The sequence below is a fragment of the Theropithecus gelada genome, chromosome 9 (genome assembly GCF_003255815.1).
Source record: "Theropithecus gelada isolate Dixy chromosome 9, Tgel_1.0, whole genome shotgun sequence".
NCBI classification, from domain to species: domain Eukaryota; kingdom Metazoa; phylum Chordata; class Mammalia; order Primates; family Cercopithecidae; genus Theropithecus; species Theropithecus gelada.
The window spans coordinates 122,261,663-122,277,550 of record NC_037677.1 but is presented as its reverse complement, the minus strand read 5'-3'; the positions used below and the strand labels follow the sequence as shown (position 1 = coordinate 122,277,550).

At 48.0% G+C, this 15,888-nt stretch overlaps 2 protein-coding genes across 3 annotated transcripts in view; one reads left to right on the top strand and one right to left on the bottom strand.

Annotated features, from left to right (window-relative positions):
- Positions 1 to 227: 227 nt before the first annotated feature.
- Positions 228 to 9,591, top strand: MMP21 (matrix metallopeptidase 21). The gene is made up of 7 exons (XM_025397537.1): positions 228 to 389; positions 1,720 to 2,254; positions 3,295 to 3,434; positions 3,692 to 3,833; positions 5,459 to 5,716; positions 8,352 to 8,524; positions 9,085 to 9,591. The coding sequence occupies exons 1-7, from the start codon at positions 228 to 230 to the stop codon at positions 9,382 to 9,384; spliced, it is 1,710 nt and encodes a 569-aa protein (XP_025253322.1). The 3' UTR covers positions 9,385 to 9,591.
- Positions 9,592 to 11,922: 2,331 nt separating this feature from the next.
- EDRF1 (erythroid differentiation regulatory factor 1) overlaps positions 11,923 to 15,888 on the bottom strand; it is a 46,627-nt gene continuing 42,661 nt past the window's right edge. For both annotated transcript variants that reach the window (XM_025397574.1, XM_025397573.1), the window contains one exon: positions 11,923 to 12,761. In XM_025397574.1, the coding sequence (XP_025253359.1) occupies positions 12,590 to 12,761 (172 nt within the window). In that variant the 3' untranslated portion in view covers positions 11,923 to 12,589. The remainder of the gene's footprint in view (positions 12,762 to 15,888) is intronic.

Genomic DNA, 15,888 nt, shown 5'->3' with positions numbered 1-15,888 from the left:
TCACACCAACAAGAAAGGTGAGCCTGGGGTCTTCAAAGGCAGCACGCCCATGGCCTGCCACGTGGCCTCCTAGTGGGCACACTTCAGGGCTGGGTGAGAAATGCTTGGAAACCTGGGTGCTCCCTCCTGGGTGGCTTATAAAAGCCACCCTAGGTTCTGCTCCTTAAGGAGAGGTGACGGGGACGGGGACGAAGCAGGCAGGGAGGGCAAGGGTTCAGACCAGGCCAATGCTCGCCGCCTCCATCTTCCGTCCGACACTGCTGCTCTGCTGGCTGGCTGCTCCCTGGTCCGCCCAGCCTGAGAGCCTCTTCCACAGCCGGGACCGCTCGGACCTGGAGCCATCCCCACTGCGCCAGGCCAAGCCCATTGCCGACCTCCACGCTGCTCAGGTAGGAGGAAGCTGGAAGAATAGCAACACCCCCAGGCGCACGCATGTGCACACAGGCACATGCACACAGGCACATGCACATGCTCTCACAGGCACAGGCACGTGCACACGCACGCACAGGCACAGGCCAGGATGCCGACTGTGCCGAGGCAGAGAAGGGCCACACAGGCTGGGCTGGGAGGGAGGAGTGGCTCCTGTGGCTCCTATTGAACAACCATGAATCCAATGTTAACCTGATTCGACAACCCCACAGGTCAGCCCTAGTGAGAGAGAAATGTCCATGCACAGACAACAGACTGAAATGCCAAGTGCCTTTCCAAAGGCAAGCATGTGATACTGTAGTGGCCAAGGCACTGTCGGAAGGTTTTCTGTGGCTGCTCACCATGCCAGTCTCTGGATGTAGAGAAGGGGACAGCCCTGCAAGGTTCCCCAACACCGCGATGGTGAGGATCCTAAGAGAGCTGTCTGGGGTGGCATCCTGGACCTCACCTGAGTCTGTGGTGAAGCACCCAGAGGTCCGACGCAGCCGATCCCCTCCTCCAGAGGGTCGTGGTTGGGGGCAGGGAGTGGACCCATGAGATCCCTTGACCTGCCCTGGCACGTGGTCCTGTGGTCACCATAGGCCAGGAGCTGATGCTCAGGGTCAAGTTCAATCCCCAGCTCCCATGGTGCCCCAGAGGCCAGGGCAGAGAACAGGAGAGCCGCCCAGTAGCCAGGCCCTCAGCACCATGGAGGCCGCCGACCTCCCTCCCTCTGTGCCGCCATGAGGAAGCCCCCGGGTCTTCAAACCCAACCACTGCCAAGCCCCTCAGTTCGAATTCCCAGCTCTCAGGACATGCCTCACCATGGCCTTCTCTGCGGTGTGGCCACGCCTGGCCTTCCTTGGCACCCCCACCTGCCCCCCACGACTTGCCCCACACGGCCTCGGGGAGCGTCTTCCTTCCCCCCTGCGCCGACCTCTTACCTCCTCCCGGCACTTGCCCACCTCGCTGCCCAGGTCTCCTGCTCCTCGGGCCTGGGGCGCCTCTGACTCAGCCTGGTGCCCATCCAGGGCCGCACTCAGGAAGGCGCCCAGGACTCGCTCCCTCTCTCCTGTCTACCTCTCTCCTGTCTCTGTCCCTCACTGCTGCTCTCTCTGTATCTCTCTCTCTATTTCTATTGCTATCTCCATCTGTTTCTCCCTGGCTGTCTCTCTGCTTCTGTCTGTCTTTGTCTCTCTGTCTCTCTCTGTGTCTCTCCCCATGTCTCTGTCTCTCTAGACTCTGGGGCAGGGCAGCCTGGGAGGGCCCGGACCGAGGCGGCCCAGATGAGGGTGCCTTTCTCTCCTCCAGCGGTTCCTGTCCAGATACGGCTGGTCGGGGCTGCGGGCGGCCTGGGGGCCCAGTCCCGAGGGGCCGCCGGAGACCCCCGAGGGCGCCGCCCTGGCCGCGGCGGTGCGCAGGTTCCAGCAGGCGAACGCGCTGCCGGCCAGTGGGGAGCTGGACGCGGCCACCCTGGCGGCCATGAACCGGCCGCGCTGCGGGGTCCCCGACACGCGCCCACCGCCCCCCGTCGCCGCGTCTTCGCCCCCCGGCCCGCCCCCCAGAGCCCGCTCCAGGCGCTCCCCGCGGGCGCCGCTGTCCGTGTCCCAGCGGGGTTGGCAGCCCCCGGGCTCCGCCGACGGCGGGGCCGCCCGGGCCTTCTCCAAGAGGACGCTGAGCTGGAGGCTGCTGGGCGAGGCCCTGAGCAGCCAACTGTCCGCGGCCGAGCAGCGGCGCATCGTGGCGCTGGCCTTCAGGATGTGGAGCGAGGTGACGCCGCTGGATTTCCGCGAGGACCTGGCGGCCCCCGGAGCCGCGGTCGACATCAAGCTGGGCTTTGGGAGAGGTAAGAGCGCCCCGGGCTCCTGGCCTTCCTGCCCCAGCCCCTTGGGGATCCTGGCGCACCTACCCCCGCCTCGGCCACCTGCAGAATAGGGGGCTAAGCCCTCCCGGCCTGTCCCAGGCGCACCTGTCAGCAGGCAGAAGCCTCCGGTCAGCGTCCTCTTGTCAGAATCATGGTCACCCCGCAGAGAACCCGGTGTGGCCTATGGGGACACTACGGTCGGCCCTGGGCGCAGGCTGCTGCCCGGGCTGCTCCTCAACGTCCCACTCGGCTCCCTGCCTGTGCCTCCAGCTTCCCTAGGGAGTAGCAGCCGGGGCCTCAGGACAGGGCGGGGTCAGGCACAGGTGCCACCACCTCCCTCGTACAAATGGACAAATGCGGGACAAAATACCTTGGACATCTAGCAACAGAAGTGTTTTTAAGGGGCAGACCGAGCAGAAGAGGTGACCACTGCCACCTGGAATTGGGTGCTGGCGTCCCCAGGAATCAGGTCTTGGCCTAGACTCAAGGATGGGTGGGATCTGGGATGCCCAGAAAAAGGCACCCAGAATGGAGAGTGGATGAGGGCGTGGAAGTGGTCAGAGACAAGCAGCAAGCAGACAAGCCGCTTTTCAGCCCCATCAGTGACCCAGGGGTGCTCAGGGCTGCCCTCTGGTCTCACTGGGTTAATGTCCCAGGGTGAGAAGTACCGGGACACGGTGGGCTGAAAAAGACAAATTTTAAGGGACCCGGCTTCCAGTGTTTCATGACCTCCGCAGAGGCGAGGATCCGGCCCTGATCTTGTCCGGGTGAGGCCTTTTTGCCATCTTCCCAGGCCCCCTCCGCTCTGCTCCGAAGCATTTGGTGCCTGCTGGTCTCTGTCTCTGGCAGTAAACACAGTTTATAAACAAACCGTCTCCCACCCTCCTCACATTGAGGACTTAATCCAGGAGCTGTCACTCTGTCTGCCTCTGCTGCCGGTTCCTGGAGGCTGGGGACCCCCTAGGTGAGGAGTCTGTATGTGGGGCACTCATCCTGCACCGGGACCTTCTCCCCCTCGCCAGGCCGGCATCTGGGCTGTCCACGGGCCTTCGATGGGAGCGGGCAGGAGTTTGCACATGCCTGGCGCCTAGGTGACATTCACTTCGACGACGATGAGCACTTCACGCCTCCCACCAGTGACATGGGCATCAGCCTTCTCAAGGTCAGTGGTCCTGAGCCGCTTGTGTTGATAAGACACCAGCAGTGCTCATGGGCCGACGTCCAAAAAGTCCAAGCTTTTCCCATGTAGCGTCTGCATCCTCTGAGGAGGTAAATCTGTGTCTGACGACGGCTCCCCAGTTCCACTGGTGCTCCCCTCTTCACAAGCACCGCTCCTCTGGAAACACAGGCCTGCGTCTGTTACGCAGGGATCCATCGCCCAGGCTTCACCTAGTGCCCATGGTGTGTGTCCCCTTCTAGGTGGCCGTCCATGAAATTGGCCATGTCCTGGGCTTGCCTCACACCTACAGGACGGGATCCATAATGCAACCAAATTACATTCCCCAGGAACCTGCCTTCGAGTTGGACTGGTCGGACAGGAAAGCAATTCAAAAGCTGTATGGTAAGACTGCTGGGGAGGGCATCTCTGAGCTCGCGGAGGACACTGTATTCCAGCGCACAGCAGGACCCCGCTCACTCCTCACCGGGAACCTGGGCCCAAGAGCACAACGTTGTACAACTCATGTCACCCAAGGGTAGCCGTCCTCTAGCTCCGATGCCATTCTCTCAGTTAAAAGTGGTTCTGCCCAGTTGACAGCCAGTCCCTCCTGTGTCCTGTCTTCCACATGCCACATGCATTTCCCGGGAGGACAGTGAACGCGGTGTTTTTCTCAACACAAGTGGGCCCCCCCAACCCGTGCTATGGCATCCCACCAGAGACGCACACACTGGAAGCCCTGGGAGTTTACTGCAATCCCCAAAAAACTGAGTTTAGCCTGGCCAGGATAAGCTCTAATCTCTATTTAAAATCGTTTAGGCCAAACGTTCTAGTGGTTGATTAAAGTGGTTAGTGATTTAACACTGAGGCCCAAGGGAATAAAGCTGTCCTCCTCTTTTCCATTCAGAGGTCCCTAGGCTGGGCACAGTGGTTCACGCCTGTAATCCCAGCACTTTGGGAGGCCAAGGTGGGCAGATCCTTGATGTCAAAAGTTCGAGACCAGCCTGGCCAACATGTTGAAACCCTGTCTCTACCATAAATACAAAACTTAGCCGGACGCGGTGGCACACACCTGTTATCCCAGCTACTTGGGAGGCTGAAGCAGGAGAATTGCTTTAACTCATGAGGTAGAGGTTGCAGTGAGCCAAGATTGCACCACTGCACTCTAGCCTAGGTGACAGAGGGAGACTCTGTCTTGAAAAAAAAAGTCCCTAACAGAGACCAGCCCATTTCCGTTCTCACATCCCCCCGTTCTCAGCACTGTGTGTCTTTGGAGACAATAACAGGCAGGACACACGGACTTGCCCCAGTGGAAACCTTACTCTTACATGAGCCCAGAATCAAACTTCTTCCCGCTAATGAAGTCAAACTGCCGTCAAGGCGTCAAGGGAGGCATTCACTAGCTATATTTAGGGTGGTCAACTGTACATAACTTTGCATCCAAATTGAGATGCTTCTGAGAGGGGCCTGGGACACTGTGAAGAATGAAGCCACAATGTGCCTGTGAACCAGGACTGTAGCAGGCAGCTTGGCACCTCCAGCTCCCCCTGCTCACCACCTCAACCTTTTTTTTTTTTTTTTCCAAGATAGGGTCTCACTGTATTGCCCAGGCTGGAGTATAGTGGACTGATCTCAGCTCATTGCAGCCTCAACTTCTCAGGCTCAAGCAATCCTCCCACCTCAGCCTCCCAAGTAGCCTGTGCCAAGGGACCACAGGCACGTGCCACCATACCCAGCTAATTTTTTGTGTGTGTATATATATATGTGTGTGTGTGTGTGTATATATATTTTTTGTAGACACTGGGTTTCACCATGTTGCCCAGGCTGATCTTGAACTAACCAATCTTGCCTCGGTCTCCCAAGGTGCTGGGATTACAGGCATGCGCCACTGCACCTGGCCTCACTTCAGTCTTACACGGTGTCTTACTTTAAGGTGTTTTTATAGAAAGCCCCAGCTTTGCAACTGTCTTCATTCAAGTCACACATGAAAATATGTTTCTGTACCATGTGACAAGTGACTTTTTTTTAAGGCTCCTGTGAGGGATCATTCGATACTGCATTTGACTGGATTCGCAAAGAGAGAAACCAATATGGAGAGGTGATGGTGAGATTTAGCACATATTTCTTCCGCAACAGCTGGTACTGGCTTTATGAAAATCGAAACAATAGGACACGCTATGGGGACCCTATCGAAATCCTCACTGGCTGGCATGGGATCCCAACATACAACATAGATGCCTTTGTTCACATCTGGACATGGAAAAGAGATGAACGTTATTTTTTTCGAGGTACAGATTCTTCATGGATGGTTCAATTTCCCTTGTTAAATGAATGCACTCAGAAGGAATGTCTTGAGCTGCTACCAGGGAATCTGTTGTAATGCTCTCGTCATTACTTGCTTAATTTTTATCTGCTCCATCAGACTGGAAGCTCTGAGGGCACAAGGATTAGGTTCTATTCTGGTTTTCTGTTTGTTTGTTTCTGAGACAGAGTTTCACTGTTACCCAGGCTGGAGTGCACAATCATGGCTCACTACAGCCTCGACCTCCTGGGCTCAAGTGCTGTTCCCACCTCAGCCTCCTGAGTAGCTGGGACCACAGGCACACACTACTACACGTGGCTTAATTAAAATAATTTTTTTTTTGTAGAGATGGAGTCTCACTGTGTTGCCCAGGCTAGTCTTGAACTCCTGGCTTCAAGCCATCTTTCCACCTTGGCCTCTCAAAGTGTTGGGATTACAGGGGTGAACCAGTGCACCCAGCCCCTGATCTTCTTAAGACGGCACTAAGTCCCCGAATGAGTGAATGAACTCTACTAGGTACTAAGGTGGCTGCCAAAAAACTGTAAGAAAGGGCCCTGCCCTGCAGTTTTAATCTGGTTCTGGTGGGGAAAAAAAATACCTTGGACATCTAGCAACAGAAGTGTTTTCAAGGGGCAGACCGAGCAGAAGAGATGACCACTGCCACCTGGAATTGGGTGCTGGCGCCCCAGGAATCAGGTCTTGGCCTAGACTCAAGGATGGGTGGGATCTGGGATGCCCAGAAAAAGGCACCCAGAATGGAGAGTGGATGAGGGCGTGGAAATGGTCAGAGACAAGCAGCAGACGCAAAGCCGTGGGGCTGGGAGTGAAAAAGCCGCAGAGCTGTGAGACTGGGGTCCATCAAAGCTGGCGACAGACTTACCCGGGATGAGGTCAGGCTGGAAAGGCAGGTTGGTCCAACCACAGAGGGCCTCAAATGCCAGGGCCAGGGCTGGACTTTGCTGAGCAGGCCATGAGCCATCAATGGCGATTGCTCAACAGGGAAGGTCAGTGTTTTGCTGGAAGACAGAAACTGATGTGGTGGAGCCTGGGGGGGTCATGGGGAACACACAAAGAAAGGCAGGTCTGGGACTCTTACTACCACTGCTCCTTACTCACACCCGGTCTCATCCAGTACCCTGGGCCCAGTGCACGAGGCACGCTGCCTTTGCAAAACCAGACAGCACAGAGTCCGATCATAAACATGATTTTGTGGTCACTGCTTTTTCCTTCCCCTTTCCTACCCAGAGACAAGTTGTACAGCCCCTCTGCCTGAATCCTGGTAATATAACCACAGGGCTTTCAATTGCTCAAAAAGACTTAACAAGGCAAGAGCCAAACGGAATGAACTTTATGTGCAAATTTTACCATAAGGATCCTGTATATAAATTTGGTCTCAGTTTTCCTTCATATCACACAAAGGAAGAATTAGTTCAGTACATAAAGAAATTGCCTTACAGCTGACTTTTTTTACTTCAGGTCTTTCAGAGTTGGAAGCACATCTTTCAGGGTTTTAAGAAGTTCTAAACTAGAATTTATGTTGGCAACACTCAAAGAATCTTAATTACAGATTTAGGTCATCATAGGATAACTACTACAATACAGCTGTATTTTATTCTTGGAGCTTTAAAGACATCTTAATTTGCTATGAATAATTTGGATTAAAAGAAATTCCTGTTAGAGTGAACTGCATCTCTAACTGGACATACATCACATTGTTCTCAATGGTGAACTTCTCCAAGTGTATTAAATATTTGGTTGCTAAGGAACGTACCGTACTGCTTGGGGTGTTCTGTGAGCTGTGAACACCAAATTATCTGAGTGGATTTAGTCTATTCCGTTGGCAAGATACCAAATATTCAGGATTAGGAACTAACAAGAAGAGGCTAAAATAAACTCCTACTGATCTAGAGCACGAAATGAGCGTTCGAACTCTGAAACAAAATGGAGCGAAGTTCCATTTCGTAGGACAGTGGGCAGCCTCTCCGGAGTGGAATTTGAGAGTCCTGGCTTGCATTCCTGGCTCAGCCTAGGCGGTCTGAATGTGGACAAGTCACTTCAGCTCTCTACTCCAGTGTCCTTATTTGTAAGGTGGGCGTGGTGGGGGGACTAGAGGACTCTCAAACACTCAAGGTATAATCCAATCATAAGGATCATGATTTCTTCAGTAACAAGAGGGCTTCTATTGATTCGGATAGGAAAGTGATTCCAAGCCTTGGGACACTAACATTAAAAGGAACATCTTTAGACTGTAAAGGAAGAAGAAAAAACATTAAGATACTAAGGTAAAAAAGGATTTTTGCTGTTTTGTTTTTGCTTTTGATGAGGGCTGTGAGGATGACGTTCATGGGGCGGGGTCTCCTTTTGCTGTGAAAGGCAACCAACATTCCAACTGCAGCAGTGATGGTCACGAAAAATGCACTTCCTGGGTTAAATGTAGGACTCATTCAAGACCTGGGAAACTGCGGAGTGGAGGCTTCACTCAGACGCTGAAAGCCCTGCTTTCTCCTAGAATCATGGCAACACATTGTACAGGATTGGCTGAGACCTAGATTAAAACTATCCGCTTTGTCACATGATTTAATAGTAATAAACCATATGCACGTATTTTGTTTGGCTCTCAGGAAAGCAATACTGGAGATATGACAGTGACAAGGATCAGGCCCTTACAGAAGATGAACAAGGAAAAAGCTATCCCAAATTGATTTCAGAAGGATTTCCTGGCATCCCAAGTCCCCTAGACACAGCCTTTTATGACCGAAGACAGAAGTTAATTTACTTCTTCAAGGAGTCCCTTGTAAGTAGAAGGCTCTTCAGCCTAGCAATGCTTCTGTCATCCCTCATAGAGATTGGTCAGATGGTCAAGTTTGTATTTAAAAGCTGTACTTGGCCTGCCACAGTGGCACATGCCTGTAATCCCAGCACTTTGGGAGGCCAAGGTGGGCAGATCGCTCAAGTCCAGGAGTTTGAGACCAGTCTGGACAACATGGTGAAACCCATGTTTCGGTCTCAACAAAAAATACAGAAATTATCCAGGTGTGGTGGCACATGCCTGTGCTCCCAGCTGCCTAGGAGGCTGAGACGAGAGGATCACTTGAGCCTGGGAGGTCGAGGCTGCAGTGAGCTGTGATTGCACCACTGCACTCCAGTCCATCTGGGCAAGAGTGAGACTGGGCACAGAAAGAACCCAAAAAACTTGTACTCACTTCAGATCTAAATAGCGATGGCAGCGCATGATGGAAAATTAAGAAGTTCAAGTCTAAAGAATTTGGTACAAAGTCTTGTCTCATTGTTATAAATTAACCTAAAAATATTAATGATTTTCAGAAGAGCCAGTCTATCTTATTTGCTTTGCAGGTATTTGCATTTGATGTCAACAGAAATCGAGTACTTAATTCTTATCCAAAGAAGATTACTGAAGTTTTTCCAGCAATAATACCACAAAACCATCCTTTCAGAAATATAGATTCCGCTTATTACTCCTATGCATACAACTCCATTTTCTTTTTCAAAGGCAATGCATACTGGAAGGTAGTTAATGACAAGGACAAACAACAGAATTCCTGGCTTCCTGCTAATGGCTTATTTCCTAAGAAGCTGATTTCAGAGAAGTGGTTTGATGTTTGTGATGTCCATATCTCCACACTGAACATGTAATAAGAAAAAGTGGGAAATGGAGTCATAGGACTTCGCTAAGAGAAAAATTCTGATATTGTTCACAAAGAAAACCAGATTTTCAGTAGCTAAAGCAAATATGGCACTGTAAGTTAAAACCCAATGGGAAAAGCCTTAGTTGAACTTTTAAAATACTTGATTTAAAAATCAATTGCTCAGGGAAAACATAATTCATAACCTAGAAAGGTTAAAAAAAACAAAGAAACCCAAAAACTAAGCATCCAATGATCTTTGCCGGCTTCCTACTCTGTGGGGCTCCGCCCATCCCAACTGTTTGCCCACCTGATTAATGGGAGTTGGAAGGGTGGCCAGAGCCCTGGGTCAAGCTATGAAGGAAGGAGATGGCACGGAGATGATTTTACTGAGGGATATAATGGGAAAGTCATGGGATTCAAATGGATTGCCCCCCATAGTCCCTGTCAGAATGACATTTCTCTAAAGACAGTGTACAAAAGGTTTTCACGTTTATTTCTCTCTTGATCTTCACAGCTCTGTCAGCGCGGCAGGATGGATGCTACTGTACACATTTCCAGTCACATTAGCCAAAGTTCATCTGTTGTATCCTGCCAAAAGTCAAACCCAACGGTAGCTCTGGGCCCTCATCTCCAAATCCCAGCCCAGGGCCCTCTGCACTTCCTCTGTGTCACTGTGGTGGTCTCGGGCTCTGAAATGAGTTGCACCCTCTTGTTTGAACACACAGGCCTGCAACCCAAATGGTCCTGAACAGAACAGCTTTGCTGGTTCACTATAATTCATTTAGTGTTCTCTCCTACCACTTTATATGACAGTTTACTTAGGTTCTAAAGACCAGACTACCAAAAGGCGACTCTTGAAGCTAGCTGGATAATTTTTTTTTTCCAGTATCAGTTATATCTAGGATAGGCAGTATATCCCTTCAACTTTTACATAATATGGCTATTAACTCTTAACCCAAACGAAAACCCAATGTCATTTGTAATGATGTGAACAAAATCTGAAATTAACTGAAATGGGTTCAGTAGCCTCCATGATCAAGCCACAGATACCAAATTCTTCTTCCAAAGGAAGAGCGGAAACACAGGTACTTTAGGAAATTTTAAGTTAAAAACAGCAAATTACAAATATATTTTATAAGGATCTTTATTCCCCCCGTAGGAACTTTCATGTTATTGCTCTGACAAAGGAAGATAACTAGAATTTATTCTTGCTTAAGAACAAATTCTCCTGTTGACTGAAAGCTTGTTTCAGCCAAGGAGGGGGCGGGAGAAAAGATCAGCACCTCAGGCCCCTGACCCCAGCTCAGTCCTGCCTGAGCGGGAACATGCTTTTGAATTCACTAACGCAAAAGATGGTATATCATCTTGATCATAATCCACAGAAGTGTCTACATTTATCTAGCAGGGCGAAGACAGCTTTATTATGTGTGTACACTTGCTACAAGGGGAAACAGAATGACACTGGTCTTGAAATGAAACATTGCTGAATTTGTACAACTGCTTTACAATTTAGAATTCAGGCAAAACTTTAAATGTTTCAGTGATTAATTTGTGCAAACTGATACATAGCTGTTCCAAGAAAAATGCAAACTAGGTAAACAACAGCTAAGTGGACAAATGGTAGGAGAGAATTCTGCTAAGCTATGATGGATGTTAATTCACTGTCAATGGGCTGGGTGTGATGGCTCACATCTGTAACCCCAGCATGGTGGGGAGATGGATGGATCCGAGGCAGGTGGATCCCTTGAGCTCAGGAGTTCGAGACCAGCTTGGGCAATCATGGCAAAACGCTGTCTCTACTAAAACTACAAAAAATTAGCCAGGCATGGTGGTGCACACCTGTAGTCACAGCTACTTGGGAGGCTGAGGTGGGAGGATCCCTTAAGCCTGGGAGGCAGAGGTTGCAGTGAGCCGAGATTGTGCCACTGCACTCCAGCCTGGGTGACAGTGAGACCCTGTCTCAAAACAAACAAAAAAATCTCAGCCAATGAAAACACCTGAAAATCTCTGTAAAAGAGAAAGAAGTCTCTTTTACATCATAGCTCTGTAAAAATTTGGCTTAAAACCAGTTATTCCAAACAATTTTCTAGTATAGTTGGAATTCCTTCAGAGGTCTGGCTGGTGTGGGAGGGGCTTCTGGCCACCGTGGAGGGCCTGCAGGGAGCTGGCCGAATCTCCAGCGCACCTGCCCCCAGGCCTAGGCAGCAGACCTACCCACAATGGTGTCAGGCAACAGGAGTCCAGACATTCACCTCACCTTGAAAGAGCCTGTTTTATCTGTTACACTGCCTTGAAATTGAAAGTATGAATTATGAACAAAAATAGCCTTGTGTACTATAGCCATTACAAATAACAGGGGATGTTTGTGTGTAACTGGACAAGAGCCATGTAGCAGCAGCAATAAGTAAAATATTCTAGGGAGAATTTAGTGGACAGCAGAATTTTTACTTTTAATGTTTTGAGCTTTGCTTTTTAAAGTTTATTAATTTTAGACTGAGTTCAACTCAAAACTCAATGTGAAGAATGAAAATTGGAAAAATACAAAGACATTTTAAATAAATAGTTTATTTATTCAAAATAGTTTTCTTACCTTATTCACAGTTTCAAGTTTAAAATGAAAACAAGGGGTAGTACCTGCTCTTGATCGACTGTCATATAAAGTCAAAAGTGAATCCTTTCAGAACATGCATTAAATACAGCAATTGCACAACAGCTAGTCTTTGAAAAATCCTGCACTGAAGCTTATGAAGAACACACCTTTTTCCTGGGCAATTTAAAAGGAAACACTGTAGATGCACAGGAAGTCTCCTTAACCCACTTGAACCTGTAATGTCATTTGGATAAAAGTTCTCTTGACCAAAGTAACATTTTATCCAAAATAACCATATCTTAGACCATGTAGCTTGACATACTTCAAAAATAGGAAAGTGTAGCTGCATCACAGCAAGTCTGTGAATATTGAGGTACTATGTACTTCTTAAAGAAACAAATAGTGGAAGCTTTAAGTTTGATTCTGATGTTAGCACTTCAAGTGAAGAAGCCACAGAACTCAACCGTAATTTGTCTGTCACTTAAAATAACTCTGTGTTTCCACTGATATACCTGTTTTAAATGGATATTTCCCTATTATTTAATGAAACAAAGCACCGAATGAACACACCGGCTCCGTGTTGAAGGCACTGACAGCGTGTCTGGGACACGGCTCTGTGCAGTCACTGAACGGCGCTGCTGCTCGCTGCACTGCCGGCGGCAAGCTGGCCCAGCAGGTGGACGATAACGTTGATTCTTTCCAGAAGAGTCGCAGTTTTATTTGCAGTTGCTCTCAAAAGCTGGGAGTAAATGTGCTTGTTGGTTTTGAGAACTGCATCATCTTCGATGTTATTGCTAGGGTTAAAAAAGACAAAGAGACAGGTAAGGGACCAGCAATGCCTACTGACAATTCAGAGGTCCAGAAAACCAGACAGTGACAGCCCACCAGTCACTCTTCGCAGAGCAGCAGGTGCTCCTCTCCTGCCAGGTGCAGACCTGCCTTCTTCTACCTATTGCTCACAGGCCTGTTTCTACACATTTATTTCAATACATCAATGAAATCCAGTACTCATTCCTTTTATAAACATTTGAATGCCTATTATGTACTAGGAATTACTCTTGACAGAGAACAAAACAGGCAAAAAGAAGCCCCTGACTTATGGAATTTGCATTCTATTAAGGTAGGAGTTTGGGGGAGGGGAGCGGAGGCACTGGGGGAAACCACAGTAAACAAGAGAGTGACAGACGGGACAGCCATGAAGAAAACGCAGTGGAGCCAGGCGAGGACACAGAAGGAGCTATGCGGTATTTCCTCTGTTCCTCAAGCTCCGCCTAAAGCGCCTTCCTGTGTCCCAAACACACATCTAAAGCCACTGTTGGACTGCCATCTCTAGAGCTAGAACTACCTGGGGTTTAAACATGGATTCCTGAACTACAAGAACTGCTGCATCTCAGTTTACTCTAAAAATGTCAGTGCAATTCTGTGTGAAGACTGCCCCTCAGCTGAGGAGTACCAGACAGTACTCTACCTTAAAACTATTTCAGTTTACAGTTTGTCCTGAAAACATTTACCCCTTATGATGGATCGGTGAATTCTATTTTTGTTACTACTGGAAAAGACTAGTAATTACGTGAGAGTTCATGTCTAGCATTTTGTTTTGTTTTGTTTTTTTAAATGAGTCCAGGTGCAGACCCCTGGCTCACATAACCAGGTAACAGATAACAATTCCACAACTCTTTACAGTGTCCATGACCACATCTGAGCCTTACAATAATCCCATCCCCTCAGATAAGCAAGGACTAGCATTTTTAATTTACAGATGTAAAAGCTAAGGCCCAGAAGGGTTAATAGTTTGGATTACAGTCAAAATGTCATGTTTTCCAATTTCAAATGCTATACTCTTTCACCTCTTCGGGGCACAAATTTTCTCCCTTCACCCAAGGGCTTGCCTCAGGCCTGCCAGCCAGCAGCCAGCAGTGCAGAGCTCCCTTCCCCAGGAATTCCCCTTTCTTTTATTCCTGGCTCCATTCCTCCTCCACAGGATCCCCATTGCTGCCTTTAGACATTTCTCCCCTCCAATTCCCACTTATTTTATCAGACAGATCTCCTCCTGCCTTCTCCCAACAACCACAGTACAGCAGAAGTGACTGTTGTAAATGCATCCCTGTCTGTAATCTGGGCCTAAGGTTGGCTGTATTTTAGTTATGCGGGGAGTTAACAGTCACGAAACCTTTGATAACCTTATAGGAAATTTAAATGACTCTGACAGTAATCAAGGCATTAGCACTTAACAATTAGAAATGGCATTTGAAAGATGAATTATTCTTTGTGGACAATGACATCACACTGTCATTTTATTAATAGTTGGGTGCCTAAAGATAACTGATGGCTGCAGGGATCATAACCTTAAAATCTTTGGATCTGTCCTAACCATAACTCTGAATTTTAAGTCTTCATCTTCCAATTTCTACAAATCATGCCTGCCTTAATGCATTCTTATCAGCAGTTTCACTGACCTATGACCCCTATTCAGAGGGCTCCATCATCTCACAGGTTTTTTTTTTTTTTTTTTTTTTTTTTTGAGACGGAGTCTTGCTCTGTCGCCCGGGCTGGAGTGCAGTGGCCAGATCTCAGCTCACTGCAAGCTCCGCCTCCCGGGTTCACGCCATTCTCCGGCCTCAGCCTCCCGAGTAGCTGGGACTACAGGCGCCCGCCACCTCGCCCGGCTAGTTTTTTGTATTTCTTAATAGAGACGGGGTTTCACCGTGTTAGCCAGGATGGTCTCGATCTCCTGACCTCGTGATCCGCCCGTCTCGGCCTCCCAAAGTGCTGGGATTACAGGCTTGAGCCACCGCGCCTGGCCAGGTTTTTCTAAAGGGAACTAACTTACATTCTTTCATCTCCCTTTTTACTAATCTTAACCAAATATTAAATGTACACATCTAATGGGAACAACCCACGAATCTAAAGGATCTGTTCTTAGCACTGCAGCAGAGAGCTCCCTGAATCTTCAGAGATTACTTCTACTTTTTATGGTATTTCACTATATTAAACCCCAAAGCCACCAAAATGTCAAGAGGCCTGGATCTGTGAAAGCAATGAATATTAAAATACAGTAGAAGAGTAAATTCTAAATTCAAAAAGAAAAAAGAAAAAACCTTTGGCTTAACAAACTGCTACTGCTAGAATTTCTAGCAGATCAATGCCAATGCAGTTGTCATATGATGATGAAATGCCTGCATAACCTGAAAATGAAAACAAAAATTTTTTAAACAAGTAAAATGCATCTTTCACTCTAATTCTATAGGAATCTAATAAGCTTAAGATTTTAGTTATTAAGCCTTGTTTATGTTTTTGCCAGCGGGCATGAAGTGGAAAAAGCAGTAGTCAAAAAATGAAACAAAAATTTATTTAACATGGCTTCTCATTATCTGTGGAGGATTGGTTCCAGGATCCTCCAGGAAACTCAAATCTGAGGAGGCTGGAGTACCTGATATAAGATGGTGTAGTATTTGCATTTTGGCTGTGTACATCTTCCTATATACTTTAAATCATCTCTAGATTAGTTATAATACCTAATACAATGTAAATGCCGTATAAATAGTTGTTATATTGCTTTAAAATTTGTATTTTTTAAATTTATTTAATATTTTCAATCTGTGGTTGGCTGAATCTGTGGATGCAGAATCCTTGGAGACAGAGGGCTGACTGCATTTTCTCTTTTAGGTCTCATTCTGATTTCCCTCTATATTGCAAAAGAGAATGTTCATGTATTCACTGTGAAACAACTAAGCCTGTGGCAGAGGCTATTTTCCTCTTAACAATAAAATTATAGATGTTTTCATTTGCATATCAGTGAAAAATGAAATAAGTCATTGACTTAGTAATTAATATTTTTGTTTTGAAACTTGTCAAGGTGCTTATTTTATTAACACAGTATCACATTTAACCGTTTAATAAACCTTAAAATCCATATAAATT

Bases quoted from the DNA above. Each gene is read 5' to 3' on its own strand.
- MMP21 (XM_025397537.1), top strand. From the start codon at position 228: ATGCTCGCCGCCTCCATCTTCCGTCCGACACTGCTGCTCTGCTGGCTG. The intron at 3,834-5,458 runs GTAAGACTGCTG...CTTTTTTTTAAG, and splicing joins AGCAATTCAAAAGCTGTATG to GCTCCTGTGAGGGATCATTC. The intron at 5,717-8,351 runs GTACAGATTCTT...TTTGGCTCTCAG, and splicing joins TGAACGTTATTTTTTTCGAG to GAAAGCAATACTGGAGATAT.